The sequence below is a fragment of the Vipera ursinii genome (assembly GCF_947247035.1).
Source record: "Vipera ursinii genome assembly, chromosome: 5".
NCBI classification, from domain to species: domain Eukaryota; kingdom Metazoa; phylum Chordata; class Lepidosauria; order Squamata; family Viperidae; genus Vipera; species Vipera ursinii.
In genome coordinates, this window is record NC_139518.1 from 80,654,392 (window position 1) to 80,671,441 (window position 17,050).

General features: G+C 42.0%; 1 protein-coding gene across 1 annotated transcript; it reads right to left on the minus strand.

Moving 5' to 3' along the window:
• Positions 1-957: 957 nt before the first annotated feature.
• Positions 958-10,752, minus strand: AIFM2 (AIF family member 2). Its single transcript, XM_083364822.1, has 8 exons — positions 10,557-10,752; positions 9,712-9,827; positions 9,137-9,256; positions 7,551-7,643; positions 5,236-5,344; positions 3,224-3,376; positions 2,387-2,587; positions 958-1,545 (listed from the first exon to the last, which is right to left on the minus strand). The coding sequence occupies exons 1-8, from the start codon at positions 10,729-10,731 to the stop codon at positions 1,391-1,393; spliced, it is 1,122 nt and encodes a 373-aa protein (XP_083220948.1). The 5' UTR covers positions 10,732-10,752; the 3' UTR covers positions 958-1,390.
• Between the last annotated feature and the right edge of the window lie 6,298 nt (positions 10,753-17,050).

The following is a 17,050-nucleotide window of genomic DNA, read 5'->3' on the forward strand; positions in this document are numbered from 1 at the left end:
TATTCTTCTTGTTCATTTCCATAAAAAGTTAAAGTGGCTTCAGAAGTAAGAAGTTTCTTGGAAGAAGAAGACACTTCTGTTAATATTCTCAAATTCAACATTTTGATTAGTATTTGCCAAAGGAAGAGGAGAGCTCTGCAAGGCTGGCTTTGGTTTGAACTTTACTAGTACAAGCAAATATTAGAGAATCTGGCATGAATAAATGATGGGGAGGGAGGGAGGGAGGGAAGGACAATTAAATACTCTTTTACAGAGTACTGCTTCAGCACAGAGAGCCCCCTTAATAGTATATTCAGTGCTAGTTACAGTTCTACTTTTTCCAAAACCTTAACCAGGGTACTGGTATTTCCCCCCATTACTCTATTCCTATAAGCCAGGGGTGTCAAACTCAATTTCATTGAGGGCCGCATCAGCATTGCAGTTGCCCTCAGGGGGCCGGGTGGGCGTGGCCTGGGTGGGCATGGCCTACTGGGTGGGCGTGGCTAGAGTGCATATGGCCTACTGGGTGGGCGTGGCCAGCTCTACATCATTCGCATCAAGGGTGCCTATGGGGGCCTGGGCAGGAGTGGGACAGATCTGAGGGTCTCTGGCAGAAGGACGGTCTCTGGGTCAGGGCCAAGGCAGTGGGGGCCGTTCCCTCACTGTTTCCAGGATGGCTTCACGGGCCGCATGAAACCACTTTGCGGGCCGGATCTGGGCCCCGGGCCTTGTGTTTGACATGTCTGCTGTAAGCATTTGAATTACAGTGCTAAAGAACATTTAAGAGTACTTATGCAGACCATAGCACACCAACATGTGTGCAGTGTGTAGATATATCTGAGGTTGAATTTTTTTTTTTAATCCCATTTATATCTCGCCCTTCTCCGAAGACTCAGGGCGGCTTACAATCTAAGAAGCACAAATCAATGTGCTTAGCAATAGCCTTCATTCTATGTATATGCCTGCTTATTAGGGCTTTCGGGCCCTCCCAAGCGGCATTATTACAAAGTCAGCTTAATTGCCCCCAACAATCTGGGTCCTCATTTTACCTACCTCGGAAGGATGGAAGGCTGAGTCAACCTTGAGCCTGGTGGGATGCGAACCTGCACTAATTGCAGGCAGCTGGTGTTACTTAAGGACGCATTAGCCCACCCTTGTTTTGAGTTCTACAATTGCATGATAATCATTTCTTCCATTTAAACTTTAATTCAGGTCAATTTTACAATCTCCATGTTAGCTGAGTAACTACAAACCAACTCCAAAGTCTAATGTGAAATACAGTTTCTGCCAAGATCTACTATCTAGGGTTTTTTTTGCTTAGTTTCTTAAGGACAATTATGATTTAATGTTAGCAAACTAAGCATTACTACAGGTAGTATCAGTTCTGTTTTTGTTTAGGGCAGTTCCATTTCTAGCATGGCATCTGCTGATGCATCTTCTTCCAACTTTTTGAGATGAAAAGATCTTTACTTTTGAGGACAGTCACTAACAGATGCCCTACATAGTATCCACTGATTTGTCCCACTCCATCATTACTTCCTAGGGAAATCAGGAAGGTAAGTGATCCTAAAGAGGAAACACAAGATTATTTACAAAAAAAGAAACTCGGCATCTGAACTTGCCAGAGTACATTTGGCTACAGTAACTCAATTTCTATAATTCTTGTATGGATTCCTTTTAAAAAAAATTGGCTTGCTTAATACTTTTCAGGAGATTGCCAAGATATTAGGCTGAAGTACCAACGGTACTTATATGAACTTTAGTATTTGTATTAATTATTTTAATTTTCTCTTTAGAAAGAGGTTTTTTCGAGGGGGGGTGCTCCTTTTTTTTAAGGTCTGCTACATGCTATTTATAATTGAGTATTTTAGTAAATAGCAATGCTGTTCTATAAATGCTGAGTAAAACACTGTAGCAGTAGCGACAGCACTTAGACTTATATACCGCTTACACAGTGCTTTACAGCCCTCTCTAAGCAGTTTACAGAGTCAGCATATTGCCCCCCAACAATCTGGGTCCTCGGAAGGATGGAAGGCTGAGTCTACCTTGAGCCGGTCAGGATCGAACTCCTGGAGTGAGCAGTGTGTTAGCCTGCAGTGCTGCGTTCTAACCACTGCGCCATCACGGCCCTTACAGAGTACGAGCTGTATAACAAGCCGTGCCAACAACTGATTTATGTATTGATTCATTATTCTATTTTCCTATACAAAAATCCATCCTGATTAAGAAACTGATTAAAAAAATATTGTATCAAACAGCAGCACAAGAGTATACCAAGTCTAATTATCTCTCTGCAGTGCTAGCTTCAAAACACCGTTAGAATTAGATGCAAGGAACTGTTTGTGTTGCATTTTAGTTAAGGATGTGCACTTCTGAAAGGCAAAAAAAATGTAATTCACAGTCTCACCTGGTTTATAAGTTTTCAGAGGCTTTTGAGTCAGGCTGTTGATAATATTGGTCACTACAACGTTTGCATGGAGTTGAGCATGATATGCCATCTTTGGTTCTTTCACATCTGAGCAGTCACCAATAGCATAGATATTATCATAGCCCACAACCTGAAGATAGTCATTCACTTTCAAAGCACCATTATTTGCCAGCTGGTCTCCTAAGCATAGACACAAGGAAATCATCTATGAATGTCAAATGTTAAGCAAAAGGCTATATGTACTGGGATTGTATGGGTCATCGTTCTTTTGATTTTTTTAGTATTTAGAAAAAAACTATTTGCATTCCAAACAAGGTAGAGGTTGCTCTATGTTTGCCTACTTTATTCAATGGAAGTCTCAATTTTGAAAAATGTGCTGGATCATTGTACAATTACAGCAAATCTATTTAAACAAAGATCACTATGCTTTTTTCTATACCCTAACATTATGGATACATATATATGCATACATCTGCTCAAGTAAATGCTTTTATTTATTTGTATCCCACCTTTTATTATTTTTACAAATAACTCAAGGCGCCAAACCTATCCAACACACCACCCTCCTCCTCTTTTCTCCACAACCACCACCCTGTAATGTGGATTGGACCGAAAGAATGACGGACGCAAGTCAGCAGGCCGACTAAATAATCTTCCAAATGTTCATTTAAAAAGATTTCAGTATTAAAATTAAAGATAATCATTTAAAAAAATTACTGAAACAATGACAGAATTAACAACTAGAAACAGAATATGGAACCTGCAACGATTACGTATTTGTGGACAGAATAAGGGTAAGGGGGAAAATTAACTTACTGAATGCACTGCCATATGCTGAAGAGTTTATTTTTATTCCGGTGCACAGAAACACCAGATCAGCAGTAACCTCAGTACCTTTATCAGTTTTCACCATCATGTTCTCCTTGAATTGGTTTAAGGTCAGCGTATGGAGATTAGAAACTTTCTGATCTAGGAGAACCAAAAAAAAGACATTGCATTTCACTGAATTTTGAAAGTATAATAACTACTTTGGCTTTAAGGTACTACTTAAGAGCATGCTAATTTTAATTAAAAATATCCAGCTTTCTATCCTTTAGTGCAGACATGTCAAACACAAGGCCCGGATGCGGCCTGCGAAGTGGTTTCATGCGGCCCGCGAAGCCATCCTGGAAACAGTGAGGGAACGGCCCCCACTGCCTTGGCCCTGTCCCAGAGACCCTCCTTCTGCCAGAGACCCCCAGATCTGTCCCACTCCTGCCCAGGCCCCCATAGGCACCCTTGATGCGAATGATGTAGAGCTGGCCACGCCCACCCAGTAGGCCATATGCACTCTAGCCACGCCCACCCAGTAGGCCATGCCCAACCTGGCCATACCCATCCGGCCCCCTGACGGCAACCGCAATGCTGATGCGGCCCTCAATGAAATTGAGTTTGACACCCCTGCTTTAGTGCTATCTGTTTCTCCCGATTATAAAGCAAAACAATTTTGTTTCTCTTCACCCATGCAAAATATAATCAGCAGCTCTAGCTGAGGCAATTGAAATTAAAGCAGTGGATTAGATTATTCTGTTAGGATGGGAAAAGGAGATGGCAAGGTGTTGCCAAATTAGGATTACCTACTGGATTCAAAGATTTTTCAGTTTTTTAGGGATCACCTATTACCTTTTTTCTTGCTTCGTATACGACCAACAGAACTCTAATTTGGCAACACCTTGCCATCTCCTTTTTCCATCCTAACAGGATAATCTAAACCACTGCTTTAATTTCAATTGCCTCAGCTAGAGCTGCTGATTATATCTTGCATGCGTGAAGAGAAACAAAATTGCTTTGCTTTATAATACACACCACGGGTAGTCCTCAACTTACAACCACAATTAAACCCAATACCTCTTTTGCTAAGCAGAGGCATTGCAGTTTTTATGCAAGTTTTGCCCCGTTTTATAAACTTTCTGGCAACAGCTGTTAACATGAATCACTGCAGTTAAGTTAGCCACATGGTTGTTAAGTGAATCTGGCTTCCCCACTTACTTGGCTTGTCAGAAGATCACAAAACATGATCATGTGCCCCCTCCCCCCGGACACTGCAATCAATATGAATGCATGCCAATTGCCGAGCATCTGAATTTTGATCATGTGAGCGTGGGAATGCTGCAACAGTCCCAAGTGTGAAAAACAGTCAAAAGTCACTTTTTATAATTCTGTTGTAACTTTGAATGTTTACTAAGCGAACTGTGGTAAGTTGAGGATTACCTGTACAACCCCATCCCCTATTTGATCTTCCTGATGTATCATCCAAGGAAGAAGAGAGGGGATAAATGTCATGAAATTGGAGAAAAGGGGAACTGACTCAATTCTATGGCCCTTATAACTTAACAGTACTTCACCTAGAGAAAAAAAGATAAGCTGACGGCTGCTTTACTAGGAGATCTAAGGACTACAGCTATCAAAATTCCAACAGGGAAAAGGTATTCAGAACATGTCTAAGCATGCACATCATAGCTGTTGCCACTCCTTAAAGAACCTTTACCTCTTCTTGCGCTCCCACAATCTGTGAAATGGAACTGCCAACTGAATCACCTCAGGTCTTTCACATGTAACATTTTGAAAAGGTCAAATAAATCTGCCTCTGATCTCTGGTAGTCTGTTAGGGATATGTTATTTGAGTCCCACAGAGAACAAATGCAGTACATATCCCTTTAAATGCACAGCAAAACCCAGAGCCTCCAGTGACAGGCAACCTTACTGTAGGTTCCCTGTCAGTGGGAAAAAACACCTTTAGGGTTTAGTGATCTTGAAAAAAATGTTAGACCAATAACAAAACTCAGTACTCAGCAAGAGATGCACTCCCTCCTGTGTAAGAGTCTCCTTCAGTGCCTCCCTGACTCTGGGAAGCAGTCCGTTATCTGCCAGTGCCATTTTTGAATGGATAAGTGTGACCTGAGAACATAAAATATTAATATGTTCAGTTGATGAAAGTTATTTAGCAAACATCCACTGCCATATTGCAAGATCATTATAGATTAGGAGTGTCCGACCTTGGCAACTTTAAAACTTGTGGATTTCAACTCCCAGAATTCCCCAGCCAGCCATGTAGATACTTGTTTTTGCCACTGAAAGCCATGTAATTTTCCAGATGTCATGGTGTGGCTTCACCGTGAGAAGACTAGTGCTTTTCTGAAGCTAAATTCGGATATCCATCAAGTTCTGCGACATTTTGGTGAAGAGATGAAGCTTAAATGTTACAGGCTAGAAATTCCAGGACTGTAGTAAAAAAAGAATGGATTGCACTTTTCGGCCTTACATGAGAAGCTGTACTCGGATCCCTTTATAACTCAGTTATTCACAAGAATTACACTAATAATTAGACAAAGTGGATAGTAGGAAAAATGGATATGAGCATTCATTCACATCTATTAAGTATTAGCCTCCAGTCCCACAAGTATTTGTTTGAAAATAAGTCTGGTAGAACTCTCTGAAAACATGGGGAGCTACGTTTTTTAAGACTTCTCTCTTGGGTGGCATGCTGAGGACCATAATCAGTCATGCTCATGGTCCAGAACTAGGAGCAAACAAAAAATAAAAAATAAGTACAGTATGTAGCCAGAACACATGAAATATCTATTATTATTCTACACTGACCAAATGTTTCCAAAAAGTTCTGACTATATTGTAAACTATGTATCTTTGCTATTATTGCCAAATACGTTTTGGCTAATAATGAAGAGAAATTTTTGCATACAGACACCTAAAGAATAGCCTGTATGTATCAAACCAGACATCTGAAAGGGAAAAAGAGTCCTTTCACAGATAAACGTATCAATTCCAGAACAAAGTACAGATACAGCATTCACAAGTCTTAAAGATCGGCCTTGATTTTTTTGCTTTTGTCAACTTTTTTATCCTAGTCTTTATTGATCACTCTTCAAGAGGCTTGCTACTTGAGAAAATGACAGTAAAGCTGGTTGTCAGTGTTTGGTAAATAAATAGTGAGACGATGCTGAAGGCAAGGGGTAGGCACAGTAAAGTTTCAATTACCGTATTTTTCGGACCATAAGATGCACCCAGTTTTTAGAGCAGGAAAACAAGAAAAAAAATTCATTCTTCTCTCTCTCTCCCTCTCTTTCTCTCCCTCCCTCTCTCATTGTCCCTTCCTTCCTTCCTTCCTTCGTTCCTTCCCTCCCTCTTTGTCCTTCCCTCTCTGCATTAGAGCAGTACCCGCGGAGGCGGCCCTGCAGCCCGGCTTTCTCTTGCAGAAAGCAAGCTGAAACGGAGTGAGGGAGATTGCCAGAAATGCGAATCAGCCGATCTCGCGCTCCTGCAAACTCCCTCGCTCGGTTTCAGCCTCCCTTGCTAAAAGAGAAAGCAGGTTGAAACGAGGCAGATCGCAGCAGCGCGAGATCAGCCGATTCGCATTCCTGGCAATCTGCCTCACTCCGTTTCAGCCTGCTTTCTCTTGTAGCAAAGGAAGCTGAAACCGAGCGAGGGAGAGTGTAGGAGCGTGAGATCGGCGTTTCTCAGCATGTGCCGATTCGTGCTCCTGGCAATCTCCCTTGCTTTCCACTTGCGGAGGTTGGGGCTGGCCATACAGATCACCTTCCGACCATAAGACGCACCCTCGTTTTCCCCCCCACTTTTGGGGAAAAAAGTGCATCTTATGGTCCGAAAAATACGGTACTTATCCAATATTTTATTTTTATTAATTTTTTTATTTTAATTCCATTTATATCCTGCCCTTCTCCGAAGACTCAGGGCGGCTTACAAGCTTTAGTCACTGAATTAATATAATTCATACTTATGTATAATTTGGCAATATCTCAAAAAGTGCATCCAATCTATTCTCTTTCTTTTGGTCAACTCAACCGTTTGTAGCGGTTCATTTTGTCTCTACTGACTCTAGATCAGGGGTAGGCAACCTCGGCTCTTTTATGACTCATGGACTTCAACTCCCAGAATTCCTGAGCCAGCATGACTAAGCATGGAAACCTCTCCCTTTCTCCTCAGCATGGCTGGCTCAGGAATTCTGGGAGTTGAAGTCCATGAGTCATAAATGAGCCGAGGTTGCCTACCCCTGCTCTAGATAATAAGGAATTTTAATTTTCAAAACAAGGTGAGAGTGAATGAGCAATAGGATGTTACTTTGTACCTCTTTGTTAGGATGTGTTGTCTTAACTTCTGCAGCCATTTCAACCCCAGCAGAACCGCCTCCTACGATAACCACCCGCTCAGCTTTTTCCACCTTTCAAGACAGAAAGGAAAAACAAAATGGAGTCATACTGTGCAGGGTTCCATTACTTTACATAACACGTGGCTTCAGAGAGGTTATTTCAACAGGAATCCTTTCTCTAACTGGAAAGGGAACTGATACTTAGAAATCTTGGCAGCCTTGATCAAAAAAATGTTTGTTCTTCATTCAGGATATATATTGTCTATTCTATGTTCAACCAAATTATCCAAAATTCTCAAGGCAGAGGGATAAGCCTTAACTTGCTCTTTCACACAAATTCTAACTGCAGGCGTGATGCTCATCTATATACAAATTAGATTAGATTGCATTAGATTAGAACTGTCTCTGTGTAGTCACACAGAGTAATAACATTTCTTAGGTCTTCTTCACTTCCACACACCAGGGTGGCATCTTCAGCATAAATGAAGCATGCTGATAACGATTTAAACCTATATGTACTCACAGAGAATAAAGGCTCAGTGATTCCAGTGCAGCTTACATGGATTACTGTCAGCTGCAAGCAGCCAGAGCCACTCATGAACAATGAAAATCAGTAACTCTATTATTTACCACTTCTATTACAAGAATCTTCCCAGATGCTTGTCTTCCCCTGGGAATGACCAGACAAGGCTTCATGGACCTTGCAGGAGGTCAAGCTTATTTCACTTGGAACTGCACAAGGACTCCAAGTTAGGCCCTTGCTTTACCCTCCCTTCCAGCCTGGCTGGCAATTTCTCAACCCCAGCCTCAGTGAATTTTCCAGGCTGAATAAAATTAGACACTGTACATTGGCTTTGGATTTAGTTTCTTTTCCTAGACTTTGTATGGTTTACAGGTAGTCCTCAGCTTACAATCGCAATTGAACCCAAATTTTCTGTTGTTAAGCAAGACATTTTTTACGTGAGTTTGACCCTATTTGTTACAGTTGTTAACTGAATCACTACAGTTTTCAAGTTAGTAACTTGGTTGTTAAGTGAATCCAGCTTCCCCGTTGACTTGGCTTGTCAGAAGGTTGCAAAAATGATCACATGACCCCAGGACACTGGAACTATCATAAATATGAACCAGTTGCCAGACATCTGAATTTTGATCATGTGACCATGGGGATGCTGCAATGGTTGGGTGAAAAATGGTCGCAAGTCACTTTTTTCAATGTTGTAAGTTAGAATGGTCAATAAAGCAAATGGTTGTAAGTCTAGGATTACCTGTATTTTAGTTAATTTTTTTTAGCTTGATGTACATAGCTCAGAGTCATGATTACATAAGTTGGGTGATTATATACATTTTCTAAGTTGAATGAAATGAGTTGGCTAATTTGAAAGCCCAAGTCATATTTTTTTAAAATATAATCCTAAACAAAAAAAATACTGGAATAAATAACAGGCATTATATAAAGACCATAAACCAGCCATAGATGGTCCCTTGAAAAGTTCACTAATACACACCTCGTGGGGGGAAAAAGGCAAGCAAAGAACACCCCTTTCCCTTCTACCAATCACACCCACCTCCTTGACGATGTTCTCATAAGCCTGAATAGCCATCTCCATATTAATAAGTTCATTAAACTTCCCAGGAAAAGGCCCTTCACTCCCAGTGGCCAGGATCAGATGAGAAAATGAAAGCACCTAAGAAAGAATATTAGAATGAAGATACAGTTGTTGTGTAACTCTTTCACAGTTGTTAGGTAAAGGTAAAGGTTCCCCCCCCCCGCACATACGTGCTACTCGTTTCCGACTCTAGGGGCCGGTGCTCATCTCCGTTTCAAAGCTGAAGAGCCAGCGCTTGTCTGAGGACGTCTCTGTGGTCATGTGGCCGGCATGACTAGACGCCAGAGGCGCACGGAACGCTGTTACCTTCCCACCGTGGTGGTCCCTATTTTTCTACTTGCATTTTGACGTGCTTTCGAACTGCTAGGTTGGCAGAAGCTGGGATGCATAACAGGCACTTACTCTGCTACGCGGCACTCGGGATTCGACCCACCAAACTGCCGACCTTCTGATCGACAAGCTCAGCGTCCTAACCCACTGAGCCACCGCGTCCCTTTCACAGTTGTTAACACCTTTAATTTAGAGGCACTCACATTATCATCGTTCAGTAGGACCTGATGTTTCTCCAAATCGATCTCAACTACTTTGCCCTGCTGGAAACTCTCTTTGAAAGTCTCAGAGAAGGAGATAAAGGTTTTTTTTGCAAATCCTATAAAATTATGCAGAAAAAATTGAATCAATAGTCACTATTAAAGAGCAGGGAGTCAAAAACCTCCACAAAACTTTTAACACATCTAAAGCCTGCAGGTTCTCAGGTTCTCATCTCCTAAGTCCCATCAATTCGCGGTGTGGAAATAATACCACACAAACACTTTTAATGAGAAAATGTATTAGCATTTATTTGCATTTAACCATTTATGCTAATCTTTCAAGGCGTAAATACAATCAGAATAAAATGACTAACCCTGCGTGCCCTGCCTAGATAACTTCTGATTCCTACTAGTGGCATAAGTATTCCCATTTACGAACCGCTGGTCCAATCTACACAAAGAAATGGACCTTTTGCTACTTTAATCTGCCTTCATGTTTCGTTTTCCCCAACGTTTGAGAACCATCAAATCTATCCAATGAAGTTGGAGATCACCCAATTACTCCTAAAACAAACTTTTCAGCAGCTGGTGTCTTCCAGATCTCTGGGATTACAGCCATATTAGAGACAAAAGGAAGTTCTAATTCAAAACATCTAGAGTAGACTAGGGGTCTTCAAACTTGGCAACTTTGAATACTTGTGGACTTCAACTCCCAGAATTCCTCAGCAATGCTGTTGAAGTCCACAAGTCTGAAAAGTTGCCAAGTTTGAAGACCCCCCCTGATCTAGAAAGCCCTACATTGGGAGAAGACATGAAGAAATGAAGGGAATCCCAAGATGACAGGTTACCGCTCTCTACGGAAGCCCGCAGAGCAGCCACATTGTGGTGGAAGGAATCTCTCATGTCGACCAGGACGAAGGGGATCCCCCAATCCCGCAGGAGGAGGGCAGCTTCTATCCCTCCGAAGCCGCCTCCAACTATGACGACACGGACAGAGTCATCCACGGAGAGCTTCGACCCCATCCCGAATCACGCAGCAGCACCTTGAACGGGAAGGAAAGAGACCCGAGATGTGGGATCGTGGCTTACGCACGCCTTCTAGCTGACTTTGGCCATTGGCTGAGTTTACTCCTGGCAAGAGCCCTATTTTTTTCTATTTTTTTAATTACATTTATATCCCGCTCTTCTCCGAAGACTCAGGGCGGCTTACAAGCTTAGCAGTAGCCTTCATTTTATGTATATGCCTGCTTGTTAGGGCTTTCACACACACCCCAAGCGGCATTATTGCAAAGTCAGCTTAATTGCCCCCAACAATCTGGGTCCTCATTTTACCTACCTTGGAAGGATGGAAGGCTGAATCAACCTTTTTTTATTATTTATTATTATTACATTTATATCCCGCCCTTCTCCGAAGACTCAGGGCGGCTTACAAGCTTAGCAGTAGCCTTCATTCTATGTATATGCCTGCTTATTAGGGCTTTCACACACACCCCAAGCGGCATTATTACAAAGTCAGCTTATTGCCCCCAACAATCTGGCTGTTTTGGCTGGCTTGGATTCCCCCCTCCATCGTGAGGTTTGGAGGGTTGGGGGGGGGGGACGGGGTGGTGGTGGTGATGATGGACTGGCCATGGCACCCCGAGAGCCGAGGAGGCACACCGCAAGACGGCGCAGCTCAAGCCAGGACTTTTCCCAACCTCAAGATGGGGTTCCCAATCAGACCTGCTTCCCAGCTCCCTCGCGTTTCTCTGCAGGATGCTCTGCGGGAGGAAGACCCGGTTCTCCCAGGCGAATCTTGGGCTGCAGAAACGGAGCCCGTCGAGGAGAAAAGCTGCCTGGCCAAAAGCAGAAGCGCGCAGGATGCCTCCGAAGCCGTCGCTTTCCCCAGCGCGGAGCTGGAGAGACCAAAGCGCTCCGCGAGGCCGCTTCCGGGAATGACGCGGGGAAAGTTGGAGAGGTTGACATTTTTTTTTTTGTAGCCTCAAGGAGGAAGCCGCCAAGGCAACCAACCGGGCTTTATGTGGTATCTAATCTTGGGTGATGGCGCAACCGGTTCGTCCCCGCCTCCCTTTCAGCGCTGCTCTGCCATCTAGCGGTCCTCTAGTGTATTGCGGACCCAAATTGAAGCGAAACTTCCAGGAGGTGCCCGTAAACGTCCTCCCGTCTCCACGTTTGAAGGCAGCCTTTGGCTGAGATGAACGCAAACGAGATGAGCACGAGCAGGCTACTTACTACAGGTCTAGATGTCCCGGATCTCGTGGGGCGTTTCTCTTTGTTGCCCCGTGGCGGCCGCCTCAAGAATTGCAGCCTCGATGCGAGAACCCTACGCCAGGGGTAGGCAACCTCGGCTCTTTTATGACTCATGGACTTCAACTCCCAGAATTCCTGAGTCAGCTATGCTGACTCAGGAATTCTGGGAGTTGAAGTCCATCAGTTGTAGGCAACCTCGGCTCTTTTATGATTCATGGACTTCAACTCCCAGAATTCCTGAGTCAGCTATGCTGACTCAGGAATTCTGGGAATTGAAGTCCATCAGTCATAGGCAACCTCGGCTCTTTTATGACTCATGGACTTCAACTCCCAGAATTCCTGAGCCAGCCATCCTGGGAGTTGAAGTCCATGAGCCATAAAAGAGCCAAGGTTGCCTACCCCTGCTCTATACTCTGTATGTATGGAAGTGAAATCGCAATCACATATATTGCTAGGAGCCACTCCAGAAACCACAGAATAACTGGGAAGTCTCCTAAACACCTTCAAAGACCACCAAATCTTTCAGAGCCCTTGATTTGACTCCTCCCTTCAAAGTGGGTTCCTCCTTTGATGCACAAATCATCCTCAGTGAGATTATTCGGTCACAATTTATTTGACTCCCAAGCATTCTTTCGAGCTGTTCTTTCCGTGCCATCTATAGGAGGTGGAAGAAGCTGTTTATCAGCTTACAGAAAGGGGAGGGGATCGTATTAGTCTCCTAAGGCCACACCTGGAGAGTTTTCAGGCTATCCTTCCAGTCAACCCAGACTGCCCCTGTCTTCCAAAACATACCAGGTGATCAGGATGGTCTTTTCATTCAGTGGAGACAGAGGTTAATCTTTTCTGCTACAGACCTACAGACTTATCCTGGCTTTCTCCAGTGACAATTATTCAAGTCAACCATAGCCTCTTCAATCATACTGAAATGTGTTTTCCTCTTACATATATAAAATAGTGCAACAGTGGTAGAGGAGGTTCACTATTCATTTATTTTGTATTGTGGAAAGAATGAAAACTACAGGTGATTTTAACAACCTGACTTTAGGAGAATTATGACTAACAGCTGGAACCCAAGAAAAATTGTACTCCTGTTTCTGACAGCGCTTGTCACATTGTTTCTTTTAACACCATCCAGCTTTTTATTTTTTTCTGAGCACTTCCCCCACCTTCTATTTTATGCGAATTAACAATCATGCATAAGGTGATTTGTGCTTGCTTACACATAAAACACCTTGAAAACTCCTACACAGCACGGACCTCTCTAATATACGCCATGAATTTGGAGGTGGAAGTCTGTTTGGTTCCACAGCAAGTGAAAAGGCAAGTGTTCTTTAGTTTCAGTAAAAAGATTTAATAATACTTGATTTGGTCTTTATCCTGTTTGAATCCTCTAAACCTCTATTCCTTTTCTTTTTCCTTTTTTTTCAAAATAATGATTCAAAGGATCGATCAGGGAAAGAGAAAGATGTCTAGTCCATTTAAATTAAATTAAATTAAACTAAATTAAATTAATTTTAAATTTCGATTTTAATGTTATCTTAATTTTGTGGGCTTGTATTAATTTAATTGTATTTTATTCTCTCTTTTTGTATTGTTTTTAACTCGCCCTGTGAACTGCCCTGAGTCCTTCGGGAATAGGGCGGTATATAAATTCAATAAATAAATAAATAAATAAATTTGTGGGCCTTGGCTGGGACACTAGGTTGACCATAGGAATCAGTAGCTGTGCTGATTTTTTTCAAGGTCTCTCTCAAATGAGCTTCAGCAAGGCTCAACGTCTATGGAGCTTCTCAATCATCCAGATCACGGTTGTCTCTGAATGTTTTAAAAGGAAAAAAACAAAGTCCAGTTGCCTTTTGGGAAAGCACCTTTGGGTTCCACAAGGCTCATGCTTGACCTGAACTTGATGGAAAAGTACATACAATTATTTAAATGCGTCAAATGTTAACTATTTAGATTACCTTGCTAGGCCCCAAACATGGGGCAAATCTTTATTTCCTGTTTTCAGCCTATCTTGAAGGCCATCGAACAGACTGTAGTCACACCGGACAGTTCATATATTTGTGTAAATTACTAACAAAGAATTAAAGGAGACTGAGATGCATTTCTGACTCTTTAGTCTTCATCAGTCAGCCATACCCTTCTGAGATTCGAACCTGAGCTGATTGCATATTAGGCAGTGTTATTTACCTCTTGAGCCACAGGATCTCTCTCGCTGTGTTAGCTTTCTGCAAGGGGAGATATGCGTCAAATGTTAACTATTTAGATTACCTTGCTAGGCCAGGTTCGAATCTCAGAAGGGTATGGCTGACTGATGAAGACTAAAGAGTCAGAAATGCATCTCAGTCTCCTTTAATTCTTTGTTAGTAATTTACACAATTATTTAAATTTAAATTTCTCAACCTTGGCAACTTGAAGATGTGTGGACCTCAATTCCCAGAATTCCCCAGCCAGCATGGCTGGTTGGGGAATTCTGGGAGCTGAAGTCAACATATCTTCAAGTTGTCAAGGTTGAGCAACAGCAATCTAATTAAAAGAAGAACCACATCCATCCCTTCCATATCCATAGATTCAGTTAATAAGTATAGGAAGTATCATCACCTGGGAAGAAATCTATGGTTGGCTGTGGAATCCAGATCAAAAGCCAAGACTTTTGGCAAAAAGATGGAGATTGAATGTGGTTTCTCAAATACTGTTCTTCATTTCTGGCTGGTATTGCAAACAGCTTGAACTGTATTTTCAAAAGAGGAATGTTGTAATGTCGTTGGTAAATGTTTTGATTCATCTAGAGTTGGCCTCTCCCAGTTTCTTTCCAAAGGAAAAAATAATTTGATTTATTTGCTTTGCTGTATTATAAATCAGTCAGTGGTCTGAAAGACAGAAAATCCTTTTTCTCATCTTTATTTCATCACAAATTCTCTGTAGCACACAATTTGCAATGGCATATGAAGAATTTGCTAGTCTTAAAAAAAAAATCTTAGGTCCTACTGAGCCTTTTCCCCTCCTGGAAATTAAAAACTATTTTTAGGAGCCCTCCCCCCCCCAACACACAAAAGAAATCATCTTTGTATCTGAATTTTGCTGGAGGGAAATGCTATTTATCTAATTATTTGGCATGCTTATTTAAAACATAAAGATCTAGTATTTGTATTATTTCTTACTTGCATTTCTTATTCTTTTAAAAATCCTACTAGGTTATACAGTGGACAGAAATTTAATAGATGGAATCATATTGCATGCAAAAAAGGTACATATTAAAATGCATATACTGTAAATGCACTTTTTCTTCCTAGTGTTTTCTCACAAGTACAGGGTCCCCTTTTTTGTGGTGGTCGTGGGAAATCAACCGGCTCTTGATCCAAAAGCGTTGACAGCAATTGACCAACAATTTGTCACCCAAGCCTTACGTCATGAGTTGAGAGGGAGTGACTGGCTCAAAATCACCCAAACAGTTTGTCATACCTGAAGTGGGATTAGAACTCACGGTCTCCTAGTCTCTAGTCAGGTACTTGAACCACTAGGCCAGGGGTAGGCAACCTGGCTCTTTTTTGACTTGTGGACTTCAACTCCCAGAATTCCCAGCTGGCTCAGGAATTCTGGGAGTTGAAGTCCACGAGTCATAAAAGAGCCAAGTTGCCTACCCCTGCACTAGGCCAAACTCTCTCTATATACAGACAATTATTTATATGATTTATACAATCTGAGATGCAACGGAATCACAGTGAAATGCCAGGGGATGTATCAATGATCTTTAAGTGTTTTTGGATGAGAATGTGTGAGTCTTCTCCATCCATGAACTTTCTTTAGATGTCATCGTTCCTTGCTCAAATGAATCCGTAGAAGTTGAAGCCAGCTGTATCTGAAACACGCTAAACTGAAGAAAATTAGTCTCAATCATTCACCCATGTAACTAATTTTTGGCTGACCAAGATGAACAACTGTTCCTCAGATTTAGGCTCATCAGCTATTTCTTTATACAGTATTATAATCATTTTTTAAAAAATTTCATATGGACTTTAAAGATAGAACAAAGCCTATTCCATATCTCATAATTTAGACCAGGGGTCTTCAAACTTGGCCCTTTTATGACTTGTGGACTTCAACTTCCAGAATTCCTCAGGCACGCCGACTGAGGAATTCTGGGAGTTGAAGTCCACAAATCATAATAGGGATAAGTTTGAAGACCCCTGATTTAGACGAATTTGCTACATTAAGGGAAAGAACACACCATCATTTTGCTTCCTTTTTTCCATATTTCGCCAGCAGAGGTCACTGCTGCGTAACTCTTTCAGGTCAGCCTGGGACTTTTTTAATCTGAGTTGGTATCAGTGAACTAGAGCCAGTTAGGCGCGGTGATTAAGGCATCAAAGTAGAAACCAGGAGATTGTGATTTCTAGTCCTGCCTTAGATACAAGCTGGGTGACCTTCGGCCAGTCTCTTTCTCTCAGCCCTAGGAAGGAGGCAATGGCAAACTACTTCTGAAATGTTTCCAAGAAAACTGCAGGGACTTGTCCAGGCAGTTGCCAAGGGTCAGCATTGACCTGAGGGCACAAATAATCAACAATCATCATTGAACCATCATCTGTTTTCCTTGACATTTGGGGAGAGGTAAAGTGGGCTGTTTACCCCAATAATCTTAGAGGCTTTCAAGCAATCTGTGATAAGCATTTGAAGTTTTCAGTCCATTATATCCATTTTCGGGGAGCATGCATATCGATATCATACACTGACAGAGATCATGTGAATATAACCAAACATGTTGAACACAAAATGCTCTGACCTTTCCTGTCGGCTTATGTGCTGCATTATCAATCCCCTCAAGATTCAATGTATAATGACTCCGTTGTGCATAAGAAAAAGTGGGTGGTTTAGCCTTGCCCCTTACTGAATTCCAGAGGGAGTAAAAAAAACACTTGAATGTGGTTGGAAGCTCAGTAAAAGCATTTATATGGGATTTCTGCCTATTTAACATTGGGCTTATTCCAGCTTTGTTTACTAGCTGGAACAGAGTGAATAGATAATCCCAGCAAAGCCATTCAGGGTTTTGCTAGACATTCAAACTATCTGATGATATAATTTCACCCTTTCCTGT

Coding starts and splice junctions, on each gene's coding strand:
- AIFM2 (XM_083364822.1), bottom strand. CDS start 10,731: ATGGGGTCGAAGCTCTCCGTGGATGACTCTGTCCGTGTCGTCATAGTT. Junction 9,257..9,711: donor TCCTACTGAACGATGATAAT/GTGAGTGCCTCT, acceptor ATTCTTTCTTAG/GTGCTTTCATTTTCTCATCT. Junction 3,377..5,235: donor GGGAGTGCATCTCTTGCTGA/GTACTGAGTTTT, acceptor TGGTTCTCCTAG/ATCAGAAAGTTTCTAATCTC.